The 17,021-nt window shown below is 58.7% G+C and overlaps 1 protein-coding gene across 9 annotated transcripts in view; it reads left to right on the top strand.

The window, feature by feature from the left end:
• MROH1 (maestro heat like repeat family member 1) overlaps positions 1-17,021 on the top strand; it is a 62,318-nt gene that overhangs the window by 16,490 nt on the left and 28,807 nt on the right. For all 9 annotated transcript variants that reach the window (XM_053896272.1, XM_053896273.1, XM_053896269.1 and 6 more), the window contains 7 exons: positions 369-531; positions 701-799; positions 4,926-5,077; positions 5,661-5,801; positions 6,165-6,257; positions 8,130-8,208; positions 8,444-8,557. In XM_053896272.1, coding sequence (XP_053752247.1) covers positions 369-531; positions 701-799; positions 4,926-5,077; positions 5,661-5,801; positions 6,165-6,257; positions 8,130-8,208; positions 8,444-8,557 — 841 coding nt within the window. The remainder of the gene's footprint in view (positions 1-368; positions 532-700; positions 800-4,925; positions 5,078-5,660; positions 5,802-6,164; positions 6,258-8,129; positions 8,209-8,443; positions 8,558-17,021) is intronic.

A 17,021-nucleotide genomic window follows, 5' to 3' on the forward strand; every position in this document is an offset into this window, starting at 1 on the left:
GAGTGCCCTGCTGGGATGGGGAGGCCCGCCCATAAGTGTAGAGGTGGAGCTGGAGCAGAGACAAACTTCTGGAACTCTCAGGGCAGATGCAAGGGCACCGGTGCCGGCCCCCCAGCGTGAGGAGGACGTTGCCAGGCTCTGCGCGGGGCCGGCTCCCGGTGGCAGCACTTTCCTCTCCCTGCAGGTGGAGGGGGGAGCAGGGGATACTGGGGGAGGGGGCTGGGGAGAGTCCTCTAGCAGGTGCTCACGGGGAGCCTGAGAACAGGGCACGATGTCCCATTGTTGCTTCTTGGGCAATTTCAGGGTGAGGTCCTGTGTCCCTTGCTTGATCGGGGCATCAGTGCACGTTTTCGGGGCGGGGGGTACAGGACTTGGTGTGTGACTGGCAGCAGGCTGCCAGCAACGTCCTGGTGGCTGTTGGGAAGCAGTTCATCGGCCTGGTGATGGAGGAGGTGCTGAGCAAGTTCCAGCCTGGGGCCCTGCCGCACTACTTCGTCGTGCAGACCCTCGCTAACCTGGCGGCTTCCAACGGTAGGTTCCGCCTGGCCTGCCCCCACCGGCATTCCGGAGCGAGTGGGGGGGCCCTCTCCACCACTTGCCCCGGGCCGTGTGGCCGGGGGGCATGGGGCGGGCGCACGGCGGCCAGGCCAGGTGAGGCGGGGGCTCCCTGACGCCCCCCCCCCCCCCCCCCATTTTGCAGTGTTCGGCATGGTGCCCTTCCTGACGTCCATCCTGAGCACCATGCTCCCCATGCTGGGCATGGCCAAGCACGATACGACGAGGGTGGCGTTTTGCTGTGGTAAGATGGGGTCTCCGGGGCGGGGGCTGGGAGCCGCCTGCCCGCCCCTTGGGTCTGGGGAGGGTCATGAGTCCTCTGGGCTGCGGAGGAGGGCCGAGCGGCCCTGGGTGACTGCGGACGTGTGGGCGGGCGGGCACTGCTGCAGGCGGGGACTCGGCCTGGGCGTCCGGCTGCTTCTGTCCGCTGGCAGGGGCCCCTGTACCTCACAGTGCGGTTCCCCGAGGCCGGGACACTTGCGGGGGTGCGAGAAGAAACCTCCCCAGAGCCGCAGAGACTTCCCACATCTCTCCCTGCTCAGTACTGGGCATCTCCGAAAGGGGTCCTTACTCCCCTCCCTCCCGGGTCTGCTGTCCTCTGTGCACTCAGCAGGGACGGCTTCTCAGGGCGGGGTCCGTGCACGGTGTGGAGGGGGTGTGGGGGGGATGGCTCCTCGCGGCGGGCCCTTCGAGGCAAGGGAGGCGCTCCTGTTGGGAGGAGGGCAGAGGGTCCTGAAGCGTGGAAGGTGCCGTGGGCGGCTGCGCCCACGTTGCGTGGCTTCCTCTGGAACGCCCGCAGCCCTGGCACTGAGCGGGGAGCAGGGCTCCGGTTAGGAGGGTCCTCGGTAAGGGAAGGGTGTGGTGACTGGACAGGGTCAGGGCACCTGGAGCTCAGCTGAGGGCTTGTCGGGTATTTGCCGGCCGGCCTGCTGCCCCCACTCCCTGCCGTGTACTTGGGGGCGACTGGGGCCTTTCACAGCAGCATACTGGAGCCCGGGGCCCTCATCTGCCCCGCTCGCGGGGGCTTCGGATCCTGGGGCCCCGGGGAGGGGCTCCAGCTCTTGCTGGCCGTCCTTACGGCCCCTCGCTCCCATGTCCCTTGTCCCTGCCACGGCCTCCTTCCTGTCTTCTTCTCACGCGCTCCTCCCACCGCGGGTGATGGCAGACTCCCCAGGTTAAACTGTAGGAACCCTCCTTGACCCGGTTTCGGGTAACGAGAATTTTCGTCAGGGTCCTGGGACAGCCGAGCCAAGGATTCCCCCCAGGTGGGTGGCAGAGCAGGACCCAGAAGGTGGGGCGTGGGGATGTGTTTGCAGGTGCTGGAAGCAAGGGGGGGTGGGGAGCTGGGAGGTCACCTAGGACGGCGCATCCAGGCTGGAGGGGAAGTAAGGAGACCCCGCGTCGCAGCCGAGGGCTCCTCGGGAAGGACGCAGCTCCATCCCTGTAGCTGCCGAGGCCGCGAGCGGGGGGCCGGCCCGAGGTGCCGAAGAACCGACCCTTCTAATGCCACTGACGGTTTTTACCGCGTCCGTCGTGTGTGAGCAGCGTTCGCTCTGCGCCGGACGTGCTGTCTGCAGGGCACGCGGTGCTCTCCGCTGACCGACGCTCCCCCGCCTGCCGTTGGAGGAGGGGGGCGGCCCTTCCCGCTGGCATGGTGGGCCGTGAGTGGGCCGAGGCCTCCCGTGTCCGCTGGCCCGGGGCCACGAACAGAAGTTGGTGCCCCAGGGTCCTTCCCGGTTGGCGTCTGCTGACGCTGTGGCTGGAGGGAGAAGAGCCAGAACGCCCGGAGGTGGAGACGGCGTCCCCCGGACAGCCGGTGCGCGGCCAGCCTGACCACACCGTGTGGCACTGACGGCGGCCCCGGATTGCTGCCCGCGACCAGCGTCTCCCAGAGCGACGGCGGCAGCAGCATAAACAGAGCTCCAAGACCTGGGCGAGCAGACAGTCCAGGGAGAAGAAAACGGGCACGAAAGACCAGGCATGATGACTCCCTCGGGGGGTGAGGTGAGAACAGGGCGTTTTGCCCGGAAGTAGCCGCATTCAGGGAGCACAGCTGAGCTTCTCGGGGTCAGAGAAGTGACGACAGATGGCAGCGAGAATGGAAGAGAAGGTCGAGGAACGCCCCAGAAAATAGAGCACAAATGCGGACCTGGAAAGTGGGAGACAGAGGAGGAAGGGGTGGCAGGCCAGGCCATGAGGCCTCATTCAAGTAACAGACACCCCGGAGCCGCGGCTTCCAGAAGGAAGGGACCTCCCAGCATCCACACCAAGACACTTTGGTGGGGAAAGTGGTCCGAGAGGACACGGAGGAGTGGGACGGCCTTCTCCCCCGCCGGCACCTTGCCCCCGGCTGTCTGAGTGGCGCGGCCCTGTCGGGCATGGCGGGGGGAGACCCGGGGTGCCGGCAGGAGGTAGAGGTTGGTCGGTGACCCCTGCCTGGAGAAGCGGAAGGCCCCGAGGGAAACGAAGCCGGTATGAAGTGAGCTGGCCGCCCCGGCGTTGTTAGCAGGGGGAAGACCAGCCGTGCGCGCTTCTGGAGGAGAGGGGCCGGTATGCGAGAACTGCCCTTCTACCCTAGGTGTGTGCGTGCATAACGGATTAAAAAGTAAAACCTAGTAACAATCTGGGGGGCTCGCTTCCTGCTTCCGGCCACTCTGGCAATAGAGTGGCCCGTTCTCCTGAAACGCCTCGCTACAAGGTGCCGAGAGACACAGGTCCGTGAACGGCCTCCCGACTACAGAGCTCAAGGAGGCCAGAGCGTCGGGTGGACAGGGAGGAAGAGGGCCGGGGCTGCGTCCCTCCTCCAAGCAACAGGGGCCGTGCGGCAGGTGGGGACGCGAGGCCTCCTCGTGCTCTGGTGGGGCCGGAGTCTGCCTGGGCCGGACCCTCCAAGAGCCCCTCCTAAGCAGAAGGGCGGCCGGTGGCACAGGAGTGCTCCCTCCGGGAGGCGATTTTCTTCTAAAAGTTGTTGGGGCGCCTGGGTGGCTCAGTCGGCTGAGTGTCCGACTGTGATTTTGGCTCAGGTGCCGATCCCCGGGTCATGGGATCGAGCCCCACATCTGACTCCGCAGTGAGTGTGGGGCCTGCCTGGGATTCTCTCTCCCCGTCTCTCTCTGCCCCTCCCCTGCTCGCACAAGCACTTGTACACATGTGAACTCTCTCTTCCTCAGAAAATTTTTTCTTTAGCTTCTGTGTCTTGGGAACTTGTGGCTGTGATTGCCGTCACATACACACAGGGATCAGGCTTGTTCTCTCTGTCGGACTGGGGAGCCCTGGCTGAGAAGTTAGCTGTGTAAGTGGCCCTGGTGAGAGCCGTGCTGGGCAGGGGATGGTGCAGTGCCCCCCCCCCCCCCCCCCAGCTCCTCTGCTACCCTCCTTCTCAGGGCTGCGTGACAGGGGCCTGGCCTCGCCTCTCTCCTCTTATCCCTGTCCTTTCCTTTGGCCCCGGGTTCAGCCCTTGCTGACCACTCGTAGGTCTTCATCTGTGCGCAGACTTACCCACCTGGATGTCCCCAAGCACAGCCACTTTCGTAGACACCACTGTCTCGGCCCGCCCTGCCTCAGCCCGACACTCTGCACCTTCAGTGCCCTCCCACGCCCCCTGCACCCGGGACTTCTGGGCACAGCGACCCTTGCAAACTGTGCATTATTTGTGTCTGTCTGTGAGGGGTGAGGTGGGCACAGCACCTCCTCTTTTTGCCTCGTGGTGGGTGCTGTGAACCGAGGCCGTTCGGGGACGTCGGTGTCTGTGCCAGTTCTGTGTGGCTGCTGTCACACAGTGCCACTTAGAAATGCAGGGCGCCTGGCCAGCTTGGTCAGTGGAGCGAGTGACTCTCGATCTCAGGGTTGTACGTTCGAGCCCCACGTTGGATGTAGAGATTACTTAAAAATAAAATCTTTGAAAGAAAAAGAAAAAGAGAAACGTATTCTTACGGTTCTGGAGGCCAGAAGCCTGAGATCAAAGTGTTACTCAGAGCCCTTCCTGGGGGCTCAGAGGGAGACTCTGTTCCTTGTCCCTCCCCCAGCATCTGGAGGTGGGCCCCAGACTGTGCCCTGCTGTCACTCTGCCGTCTTCTTTGTGGTCTGTGTGCTCTCTTCCCGAGACACGGTCGTGTTGGATTTACGGCCCACCCTACCCGACACGGTCACATCTTATGTAGTTATCCCTGCGGAGATCCTTGTTCCCAGAAAAGGCCCCTTCCTGAGATTCTGGGACGGACGTGGATGTGGAGGGACCCTCCATGCCGGCATAGTCCCGGAGCCCCGCACTTAGCCCCGGTCTCGGGAAGGTGTCCTGCGGGGGGGGGGGGGGGGGGGGCGTTAGAAGGGGCGGCGGTGCGGGCGTATCACAGCCACCCGCCCTGTGGTAGCTCTGCAGCACTTCAGCGAGAGCACCCTGGAGTACCTGGCCAACCTGGACCAAGCCCCAGACCCCACGGTCAGGAAGGACACCTTTGCCACTGACATCTTCAGTGCCTACGACATCCTCTTTAACCACTGGCTACAGAGCCGTGAGGCCAAGGTACAGCCTCTGCAGTCCGTCGGAACGCGTGGCCTCACCCTGCCGGCTGCCGTCTCCCGCCCCTGAGCTCGGCCCACCTCCACGAGGCCTGAGCCTCTTGTGCCCTTTTGCAGGCTTTGGGGGAGGGGGGTGGAGACAGCTATGGACACATGCTTCCCGGTGCCCGGTCCGTGTCCCCTCCCCCGCCCCCCACCCCGGCTCGGGAGGTGGGAGCCTCATCAGGGGGCGGAGGTGTCCTGTGTGAGGTCTTCCCAGAATATGGCTTGTTTCCTGCCCTCCGACCCCACTCTGCCCGGACGCTCCCGGACCGCCCGGGTAGCGGGCTGAGCCGAGGCGTGACGAGTCCCCCGTGGGTGTTGCCTTCACGGCCTCCCCGGCCTGGCCACCGTCCAGACCCTGGCCATGGTCACTCTGGCCTCTCTGCCTTCGGACCCCTTTCGCCCCCCCTGGTCCACAGGGTGCCCGGGGTTTCCTCGTTCCGACCCTGGGTTCTTGGCGAAGGCCTCTTGCCTTTCCGCTCGGGGCACCTCCCAGCGTTGCCGTGCTGGTTTGGACGTGAGCATCATTTGCTGTCTCCTCGCAGCTCCGGCTCGCCGTGGTGGAGGCTCTGGGGCCCATGAGCCACCTGCTGCCCAGTGAGAAGCTGGAGGAGCAGCTCCCCAAGCTGCTGCCGGGGGTCCTGGCCCTCTACAGGAAGCACGCCGAGACCTTCCACGTGTCCAAGGTGCGCGCCTGCACGCCGCGGCCTGTGCAGAGCTCTGTCCACCGGCCGGTGCCCACCTGGCTCAGGTGGGAGGGTGTGGACACCCCGGAGGGGAAGCGCAGAGAGCGCTGTTGGACTCAGTGGTGGGTGGGGCCCAGGCACGTTTCTGCTCACTGCCCTGCCCTGCCCTGCCCAGGGCACCTTCACCTTGGCCTTACCCCAAGTCCGTGCCGCCGTTCTGAGCCTTCTCCTCCTGTCTTTGTTCTTGACGTGGAGGTAGGGATTCCTTATTTGAGCCCTGAGGTGGGGTCTTTATGGCCAGGAGGTGGGGCTGGGGGGTTTGACATAGGCCCCGATGGCCTCTCTCCTCCCCGTCTTGAGCAGAGCCTGGGCCAGATCCTTGAGGCTGCGGTGAGCGTGGGCAGCCGCACGCTGGAGGCCCAGCTGGACGCGCTCCTGGCTGCTCTACACGCTCAGGTAGGATGCGCAGGGGGCAGGACGTGGAGGGGCCGGGGGGCAGGGGCGGGGCGGGGCAGGGGTCGCACCTGAGACGGGGCAGGCTGGGGCTCCTGGGGCGGGTACAGGAGGGCATGCTGGGGGGAGGGGCGCTGGGGGCAGGGACCCTGGGACAGGGGCGCTGGGGACGCACTGTGGATGGGGCTGGTATGGCAGGGACGGGGGTTCTGGTCTGCTGAGGCTTGCAGGCAGCAAGAGTGGGATGGGTGGTCCAGCCCAGTAGTGCGGAAGCCAGGGTGTTCTCTGAGTCGTGGGTGTGGGCCTAGCTGAGAAGAGAGCCTGTGGGGAAGAAGGAGTGATGGTCTGTGGAGAAGGGGTTGAAAGGGAAACACAAGTAGACCACAGCTGAGAAGGGAGATACTCGCCTTTCTTAGAGCTGTCCCTTCGTGTCTTTCTGTTGGGTTTTGGGTTTTCCCACATTGACCTGTAGCAGTTACTGACCGTCTTTTATTGTTCACGTAAAAGTCTTGTTCCTACTTTGTCCTTCATCATTTGACTCCATTTATGATATGTTCTGCCATGCGAAATCATTTAATGTTTACATCATCACACGCCTGTCTGTTACGTTCTAACGTAGGTTTTCTTATAGTTAGAAAAGCCTTTTGAATTCTGCAAACTACTTTTCAGATTCTCCCATTTTCCAATGTGCTTGTATAGTTTAATCCATTTGGAATTTATTTTAGGGAAACACTGAGAGTCCAGTTTCATCTTTTTTCCAGATGACTACCCTTTGCACCTCTTCTGTTGTGTAACCAAGTGTTCTAAAACTTAGCATCTTAAGGCAGCAACCGTTGTTATCCACGGTCACTACAGGCCAGGGGCCCGGGCCCAGCTCCTCCGCTCGGTTCTGGCTTGGGGCCTCCCGTGGTCCCAGCTTGAAGGCTCGACCGGGGCCAGGGGGTCTGTTTCCACGATGGTGCCCTCACCTGGCCGTGCGCCGGAGGCCTCCTTCCCGGCTGGTGGCTCTCTCCCCGGGCCGCTTGAGCGTCCTGGCCGCTCGGCAGCTGGCTTTCCCCGGAGGGAGAGCTCCCGGGGAGCAGGTGGGAGGCTGCTGCAGTGCCTTCTGGGACCCGCTGAGTCTCCACAACGGGAATAACGAGGAGGTGCCCGGGAGCCTGGGGCCGAGCCCTGGGGCCAGCGCCTGCACCCACCTTGCCCGCCGTTCTCTGAGAGCTAGCAGGGTCCAGCTTGGGGTGGGGCCTGTGGCTCTGGGGACATGCTCTGCACTGTTGGTCACCTCTTTGTAAGATGGGCTGTCCCGAAGAGTTGCCATTGAGCCTTTTGTGCAGAGGCCCTGCTGGTGTCACGACTGTGACCAGGGGGACTGGGATGCTGGGGGTGGGGGAGGGGGGGACCTTCCATGTCACCCGCTGGGACGCAGGGGACCCCAAAGACACATCTGCCCACAGCTTCTTCAGTTTTTGTTTTTGTTTTGTGTGGGTTTTTTTTTCTTTTTTCTTTTTTCTTTTTTTTCATAATTTTGGATGAACCAACACTAGGTGTTTTGGTTTCTAGTACTTTCTATATTCTGGAGATTAATGTTTTCCAGCCTGTGCCCAAAGGAAGTGGGAGGCTGTGTCCTGGCTGCCGGTGGGAAAAGGCGGTTTGAAGGGGCCAAGACTCTCTTCCCTGGAGACCTGAGGGCCTCTGACCACGGGGGCAAGTGCATCCCTGTAGCCCCATGAGAAAGAGCCGGAGTGAGCCGACCGGCCGTGGGGGAGGTAGAGGCCATGAGGCCTGGGTACCGTAGGAGGGACCTTCCCTCCAGGCTAGCTGGGCCCTTGGGAGACGGCAGCATCCCCTGTAACTGCTGCCGTCTGTCCCTTGGAGCAGATCTGTGTGCCCGTGGAGTCGTCCAGCCCTCTGGTGGTGAGCAACCGAAAGGAGGTGTTACGCTGCTTCACTGTGCTGGGTAAGCCGGCAGCCCACGTGGGGCCATCTGCGGACACGAATGTCTGCTCACGTGGGGGTCGGTGGACCGCTCGTGTGCAGGGGGTGGTGGCAGCTTTGGGCGTGGGTTGGAGGTGAGGAGGCTTCGGTGTGTGGGCTGCAGCCCCCGGGAGGACCCCGGGGCTGGCAGGTGCCAACAGTGAGCAGGGAGCAAAGATTATTACACATGATTATTTGGCTCTGTGTTTGCCCGGCAGCGTGCTGTTCGCCTGACCGCCTGCTGGCCTTCCTGCTGCCCAAGCTCGATGCCAACAACGAGAGGACCCGCGTGGGCACCCTGCAGGTCGTGAGGCACGTCATCAACTCAGCTGGTGAGTGGCCAGTGTGGGCCAGGGCCTGAAAGAGGCAGATAGTGACCATCTTTTAGGTGAAAGGATCTTGCTCCGATTTGTGGACGTTGGCCTTTGATAGGTGGCTGTGGACGCCGGGGCTGGGCCAGGTGCTGGCCGCTCACCCCCAGGCCTGATGTCGCTGTCTGTCACGACGGCCCCTGGGGGGCGGGTGCCGGTCAGGGACACGCACTGGTGATCTGTGTCCTGGGTGCGGGGCTCTGTGAAGGGTGCGGGCCGGCTGTCCTGCAGAATGCCTTGCGATCTGTGTGTGTCTGGCTCCCTCACAGTCACATGGAAGGGTTCGGCCTTCTGCTTCTAAGGTTAATCTAACCAGCAACAGCCTGGACATTTTTCACACCCGAGCTTGTGTTTTCCCATAAGTTTTGGTCGGTAAACACTGGCCATGGGCCACGGTAGGCCCGCAGCCTGCGTTCAGACAGCCCAAGCTGTGAGTGGATTTTTCACGTTAACAGGTCGTAAGAGCAAAGAAGGATATGGCAGAGGTCACATATGTTCCTTGAAGCCTAAGATAGTTTTGTTTCTTTTTTTTTTAATGTTTACTCATTTTTGAGAGAGAGAGGGAGGGAGGGAGAGAAGGAGAGCGTGAGTGGGGGAGGGGCAGAGGATCCAAAGCAGACTCCGAGCCGTCAGCACAGAGCCTGACACAGGGCTCGAACTCGAGAACCGTGAGATCGTGACCTGAGCCGAGGTCAGACACTCAACAGACTGAGCCCCCCCAGGCGCCCTGGCCTAAAATAGCTTCTACTTGGCCCTCTATGGAACAGGTATGCTGACCCCTGTCCCGCGAGGTTCACTGTGGGTCGGTGCCGGGTCACACACCGTGCCTGTGGACCCGGGGCACATCTTATGGAACTTGGAACGATGCCCCTTGGGAAGAGGCAGGGACACGGGAGGACGGTGGCAGCCGGGGCTGCGGCCCAGAGTGTGCCGTGAAGCCAGCAGCGCGCCGACTCCTGGGGGAGGGCTCCTGACCTCGGAGGACGGTGGCGGCCACACAGAACGTGGAGTGCACCCTCCCCTGGTTCCCGCGGCCCCCACGCGAGCCTGGTTTCACTGATCTGGAAGCTGAGGGTGAGGGAGGTGGAGGGACTTGCCTGCCGCTCGGGCCGTGGCCGCAGTGTCGGTGGCGGGACTGGGTGCGGGCGCAACGGCTGCTGTGCGTTCAGATGCTTGGACTTCCCCGCGACTGAGGGCGCTGCCCGTCCTTCGCCGATCGCTCCGCGGCCTTCGTGCTCTCAGACTCTCTTGCGCTCATGGGTTTTATTTGCGGGTTCCCTCTCTGGGCATTTATGTGCGTGTGTGTGTAAAGAAATAGACTTTGTAAGTCTCAGATGACACCGTTCAAAAGCACGCTTTCTCACTCTGTACTATACCTTAGAGAGTTACTAGCATCAGCGTGCTTTATTATTTGTATTTTGAAGTGCAGGCCCCGCACCAAACAGCACACGCTTCTGCCGTTCAGCTTAACGAGCCTGTGAGGCCCCGGCCCGGCCCCGCAGGCCTGGAGCCCGGCTCGACTCCTGACATGTGGTGCAGATAGGATCCTGGCACATGAATTGCTTCGTCCCTGGCTTCCGGCCCTCGACACTCTGTCTGTGGGACGTGTTCGTGTGGTGTAGCCCGCTCCTTCCCTTTCCGTGAAGTGTTCCAGGGGGTCAGTCTATGCTCCACCCCCCCACTGCAGGCAGGTGACGGGCTGTGTCCCGTGGCATCTGTTGTCATGCACGATGCTACCAGGGACGTTTGTCCTGTGCACATTCAGCTGAGTGTGCACGTAGGAGTAGAGTCTCATGTCGTAAGGTACGCGTATGTTCAACTCAGTGGATGAAGCCATTCTGTTTAGGGGTGCCTGAGTGGCTCAGTCAGTTAAGCGTCCGACTTCGGCTCGGGTCATGATCTCACAGTTCAAGAGTTTGAGCCTGCATTGGGCTCCTCTGTCCCCCTCTCTCTCTGCACCTCCCCACTCGTTCTCTGTCTCTCTCTCTCTCAAAAGGAAATGAACATTTAAAAAATTAAAGAAGCAAAATGCTGTAATATGACTAAAAAGTTGGGGCCGTAGTTGGATTCCCAGGCACCGTGGTCTGGGAAGCCGTGTCCTGCGTGGGTGGGCACTGCCGTTCCGTCGGACTGGCCACACGTGAGGGTCCTGCCTCTCGCTTTCTTTCCTTGCTGCGTTGTCCCTTAGCCTCGGTTACTGTCACTGAGAAATCTGGTACTCCTTTTCCTCGCAAGCCATTTGGTTTGTTTTGCCTGGATGTCCAAAGGATTTTTATTTTGTTATTCTAAATCCAGAAATTTTATTGACTGTGTTGGCTGTTCTGGGGTGATATTCTGCCCAGATCTGTGAAGTGCCCTTTCAGTACGTAGTTTCGGATCTTATTTTATCTTGGGATTTTTTTAACAGGCTTTCGATATTCAGCTGTTTCCAGACTCCTCTTTAGCGCCCTGTCAGGTGTGCTGTGTTCTCTTTGCCTCTTTGCCTGCCTTCTGGACTTTTTACATCAAATACTTTAAAGTATTTTGGCCTCTAGTTCCTGTTTTGTTTTTTTCTTCAGAATTTCACTTTCTAGGGGCGCCTGGGTGGCTCGGTTGGTTGAGCGTCCAGCTTTGGCTGGAGTCATGATCTCGTGGTTCGTGGGTTCAAGCCCCGTGTCGGGCTCTGTGCTGACAGCTCAGAGCCTGGAGCCTGCTTCGGACTCTGTGTCTCCCTCTCTCTTTCCCTCCCCTGCTCGCACTCTGTCTCTCTCTCTCTCTCTCAAAAGTAACTAACATTCAAAAAAAGATTAAAAAAAAAACAACTTCACTTTCTAATATTGAGAACAAATTGCATTCAGTAAAATGCACAAATCTCGGGGCGCCTGGGTGGCTCAGTCGGTTGAGCATCTGACTTCGGCTCGGGTCATGATCTCACGGTCTGTGAGTTCGAGCCCCATGCGGGGCTCTGTGCTGACAGCTCGGAGCCTGGAGCCTGCTCGGGATTCTGTGTCTCCCTCTCTCTCTGACCCTCCCCCACTCATGCTCTATCAAAAATAAATAAACATTAAAAAAAATTTTTAAAAATGCACAAATCTCAAGTGTACAACTTGGTGACATTTTACATGTTGTTCAAGCACGTGACCGTTACTCACACTGTGGAATGTTTCCGGAACCCAGAGTCTCCTCGTGGTTGTTTTCAGACAGCAGCACCTCAACCCTGAATTGATTCTGCCTGTACTGGGATTTCATGTAAATGAGTTCACTACAGCAGGTGACCTTTGTGTCCGTCTTCTCTCCACCAAGCATGATATTTTTGAGATATATTCCGTCATGTCTTGTGAATAAAACATGTTTTTTTGTTAGTGGGTGTGGATCGTTCCCGGTTTGGGGAGATTACGAAGAAGGCTGGTATGAACATTCTTGGACGAACCAGTGTGTGGGCGTGTGCGCTCATACCTCCAGGTGTGGAATTTCGGTGCCATGGGACAAGTGCATGTTTAATATTCCTGGAAAGGCCATATGGTTTTACCCGATAGTCGCGCTCAGCCATGCGCAGTACACGGGGCGGCGGGCGGGGGGGGGGGGGCAGGCTGCGGCAACCCCGGCTTCCCGGCCCGCTCCGGTCGTGGCCCGGAGTCTTCATTTTCACCGTTTTGGTGTCTGTGTGGTAGTGGTGCCTCTCCACGGCTCGAACTGGAATTTTCTAAGAGTAGAGTGGGTAAGCATCTTTTCGTGTGCCTGTTGGCCTTCAGATATCTTTTTGGTCCAAGTCTTCTGCCCATTTTAAAACTGGGTTTTTTTTTCTTATGGTCGTGTCTACGAGCCGTTTGTCAGATCCGTGTAGATGGGGTGTGCCTCCTCCTGGGGTCGGCACCTTTGTGTCTAAGAAGACTCTGGCCTTCCAGAGGATGTGAAGATTCTCTATTTTCTTCTAGGAGCTTTGTTGTTTGAACTCGCACATTCAGTTCTTTGATTCATTTCTAATTAATTTTGGGGTATGGTGTGAGCTGCAGGGAGCAAAGATTTATCTTCATATGGGCATCCCGTGGCTCCAGCACTGCTTGTGTGAAGACTTTCCTTTCCCCGTCGTTCTAGTGCTTTCTAGAAAATCAGGTGCCTGGACGTACTGGTCTTCTGGGGCTGCCTTAGCGAAGTACCACCACCCGGGTGCCTGAGCAACGGTGTATTGTCTCACGGTGTCACTGTCACTGCGAGTCTAGGTGTCAGAGGTCCGAGGGTCAGCAGGGTGAGGGAGAACCTGTCCCAGGCCCCCGCCCCGCTTCTGGAGCTCCTGGGGGCCCTTGGCATCGCCTGGCTTGTAGCGGCGCCGCCCCGACCTCCCTTTGCGTCTGCGTCCCTGCGGGCACCTCCCTGTGTGCCTGTGTCCCAGATTCCCCTTTCGTAAGGGCACGGTGGTATTGGAGTAAAGGCCCGCCCTACTCCAGTGTGACCTCATCCTGACCTAACGAATCGTACCTCCAGGGACCCTATTCCAAGTAAAATCACTTTCCGAGGTACTAAGAGTAGGGACTCGACGTTACGGGTTAGCAGGTGTCTTTCAGGGACTCTTCTGTCCCCGGACCTCCCCACGCCAACAGCACGCGCCCTGAATCGTTGTGCCTTCGTAGGAGGTCTTCTGGTCTGGGAGTGTACCGCCTTCAACTCTGTTCAGGACTGCTCATCTCCATTAAAAAAAAGCTTTTCGTTATAAGATGGATCACAGGCAGAAACCACACGGAATATAAACATATGACTTAATAGCTCGTTTTAACCCAACACCTCTGGGGCACCTGGTGGCTCAGTCGGTTGAGTGTCCTACACCTGATTTAGGCTCAGCTCATGATCTCACGGTTTGTGGGTTTGAGCCCCACGTCGGGCTCTGTGCTGACAGCGCGGAGCCTGCTTGGGATTCTCTCTCTCTCTCCCAATCTCTCTCTCTCTCTGTCACTCCCCCACTCATTCTCTCTCAAAATAAATAAACTTAAAAAAAAATACAAACACTTCTGTATTTATAATCAGGGCTCTTGAACCGAACTCGTCACTGCGGAAGCCCTTCCCTACACCCTCCTGTTCCAGTAAGAACCTCTTCACCCACCTGATAAGTAAGTTCTCCTGATTGTATAGTAACCACTTCCTTGGAGTTTTGATGATCTATCACATGTACACCCGAGGTCTAGTCATTAAAAAAGTTGATATGTACATTTATGTCTCTTTTTGGACCGTGGCCATTTTGTTTATAATTGTTATAAAATACCCAAAATTTACCGCCCCAACCACCTTCAAGTGTATGCTTCAGCAGCGTTAATCCCGTTCCCACTGGGCAGCTCATCTCCTAAACTCTCTTCATCCTGCAAAACGGAAACGGTCCCCATTAAACAACAAGCCCCCGTTCAAGCCTTTTTGAAAAATGTGTATTTATTTTTGAGAGAGAGAGTGCAGGGTAGAGGCAGAGAGAGAGGGAGACAGAGGATCCTAAGCCAGTTCTGTGCCGAGAGCAGCGAGCCTGATGGCGGGGCTTGAACCTCAGAACTGGGAGATCATGACCTGAACCGAAGTCAGACGCTCAACCCACAGAGCCACCCAGGCGCCCCTTTTAAAAAAGTCTCACACGTTCATGGATTTTAACACATTTAACGGGTTTCGGTATAGTGCGATGCATACCAGCGATGCTCACGTTGTGTCACCTTTGGATCACGTCAGCCTCTTCCGAGTCGAGTCCTTGGGCATGACCTCAGGGTCTTGGGCGGTGGTGTTCCAGGCTCATCTTAGATATTTCTTGCCCCAGACCTGGAATCAGCCATTTCTCCAAAAAGCCCTATGTCCTCAGTGAGAAACTGCCCTCAAAGACAGTAGTCGGGTGCTTGTTACTTCTGGGTGGTCACCGTTCCCAGGCCTTTTCAGGAGATGGGACCAAATAGCGCGACCAGTAGAGACAGAAGGTAGAAAAGCCCGGAGTTCGTACCGATGTTTCCGGTTCCGCAGCCAGACGAGCGAGTCTTTCCATTTACTCTTTTCTCTCACCTCTGCATCTCCTTCCTCCCATGAATCTGGTTCTCAAGCTGCATAGAATTAGAACATCCCAGACGCCCTCGTCTTCCCTCGTGTTACACACGTAACTAACCCTAGAGGCCGATGCTGTCACCACTGATGTGGGTGGGCACACGGCGGGTATTTTGCACGTACTTTCCCTGCCCTCCCTGCGTCACGGCTTTGTGCCGCAGCCGCGTCTGCGCTGTCCCTGCAGGCGGCCAGCCCATGCTGTCCTCTCCCCTGCTCGGCCCTTGTTTGTCATTGTCCTCCTGGCAGCTGCAGAGAGGATGCTTCTCCTTGCCCGAGGCCTATTCTCTGGCGGAGTCCACAGGGAAGGCTCGTGTTGATAAAGTCTTATTTGTGCTTTTTGTACTTGACACTTAGTTTTGATGATTATAAAATCCTTTGTTCACGTTTCCTTGTCATTACTCTGTTTTCTTCTGACGTAGAGTTGCCAGGTTTATAAAAACAAGACGCACCAAATGTTACATGGGACAGTCTTGCACTAAGAGATGATTTGTTGTTTATCTGAAATTCAAATTCACCTGGGCACCCGTATTCATCTCACAGTCTATTCTGGCGCAAACACTTCTTGTTCAAGGCCAACGTTAACCTCATTTTCTTTCCTCTTGTATGACGTGTGTGGGGTTTTTTTATTGTTTTGCTTCTGTTTTCAGACATCCAGAGGGTTTCTTCTTTATTTCTAAAGTCCAGTAATTTTACTCGAATGCCCTGATGTTGGTCACTCGGGGTCAAGCACCGTGGAGAGAGCAGGGAGCCTCCTCTTGACCACGGCCTCCCCTCCGCTGCTGCCCCAGCAGCCCCTGCTCGGACTGTAGTGAGCTCTCTGCTCAGCCACCCCGGGCGTCCTGCAGCGGGGGGCTCCCTCCCCTGCACCCTGCCGGGCTCTTAGCTCACATGTGCCTTCTTCAGAAGGGCCCCCGGACCCTGACTGCCCGTCCAGACCGGGTACCCCATTGACGCTCTGCTTCTCTGCCTCTCATCAGTACCTTGCGTGACATTAATACAGCTTGTGATGGTCTCGTTCATTATCTGCTTGTGTCTCTTGTCCCCCCTGTTAGGACACACACTATTCGGGGGCAGGGCCACGTCTGCCTTGCTCTGTGCTGCTCTCTCAGCATGTTGCAAGGGCCTGGCTCACGGCTGGCCTCCACGTAAACTCGAGCCGCGCCTCGAAGCTGCGGGTGACAGCACTGTGTCAAGGGTCGTCATCTGCGTGGCAGGAAGATGGGAGGGACATTGTGTTTGCTCGCACTTTGATACTCGTCTGTTGTTCTGAGCCTCAGGGACGTGGCACTGGATTGATGTCAGTCCTTGGCCGTGTCCCCACGCCCTTGAGCCCTGGTCTGTTGCCCCCCGCCCCCCGCCCGATCCCTTTTCCTTTTCCTGCCACAATCTGTGCGATTTTCTATTGAGTGGTTTGCATTTTTTGCTCTTTTGTAACCTTTTCCTGAGAATGTAAAATGTGAACGAAAACTCCCAGAGCCCATGCATGGTCAGGGACATGTGGCCCCTCTGCGAGCCCCGAGCCTGCCCCGTAGTGGCACCCCACCCCTGCTGTGTGCTCCTGCGGTGCGAGGATATGTCACGCCCGTCGGGAGCATCACGTGGGGGAACCAAGAAGCTTCATCTCGCGCCCTCACCTAGCAGGACGTTTTTGGTGTCCATTGGCTGCCGTCGGTGCTGTGACCTAGCTCGTAGCCTGAACCGAGCCAGGCTTGCCATCCCGCGCGGACGTCCTGGCTCCAGTGGACTTGTGCGGACCCTCAGCGTTCGCGACGGCACCCGGCCGGCTCCGGCTCTCACACGGGGGTCTGCGGTGCCTGGCCCTCTCTGTCTTTGCCCCCTGGGCTGCCGTCCCCCACCTCCCCGGCCAGCAGGTGGTGGGTCCGGTGGCATCACACGTCGGCGGTGGGGGCTTGGTCAGCTCTCTTGCCCACTTTTCTGTTGCTCTGCCTGTGTTTTCGTCATCGATCGCCTGGGCTTCTCTTGCACATTGAGGGCACGAGGCCTCTGGTTGCGTGTTGTGTTTCTCTTCTCCGCCCCGGTGGCCACTTCGCAGGCCGCCTCCTGCCCTCCCGAGCGTCGGCGTAACCTTCCTCCGCCCTCCTGTGGCTCCGGCTCCGCTGTCCCGCTGGGCGTGCACGAGGGTCCTTTGCAGCCTCTTATCAAAGGGGCGGCTCGTCTCACAGTTGGGTCTGGAGTCGTGTTTTCCCAGCATGTGTGGTGCGCGTCTCCTGCTGTTACTGCGTCGCGGGAGCCCACTCTCTTCGTCTCGCAGCCGGCTGGTGCCATGCTTGGTGCTGGACGCGGGCGTGTGCGACAGGCGCCCGGGCCAGAAGCGGCCCGGGAGCCCCAGGTTCGTGGTGCGAGAGGGGTCGGAGTGGAGTGACCT

Source organism: Panthera pardus, unplaced genomic scaffold (genome assembly GCF_024362965.1).
Source record: "Panthera pardus isolate Hobbes unplaced genomic scaffold, ASM2436296v1 HiC_scaffold_7, whole genome shotgun sequence".
In the NCBI taxonomy this organism is placed as follows: domain Eukaryota; kingdom Metazoa; phylum Chordata; class Mammalia; order Carnivora; family Felidae; genus Panthera; species Panthera pardus.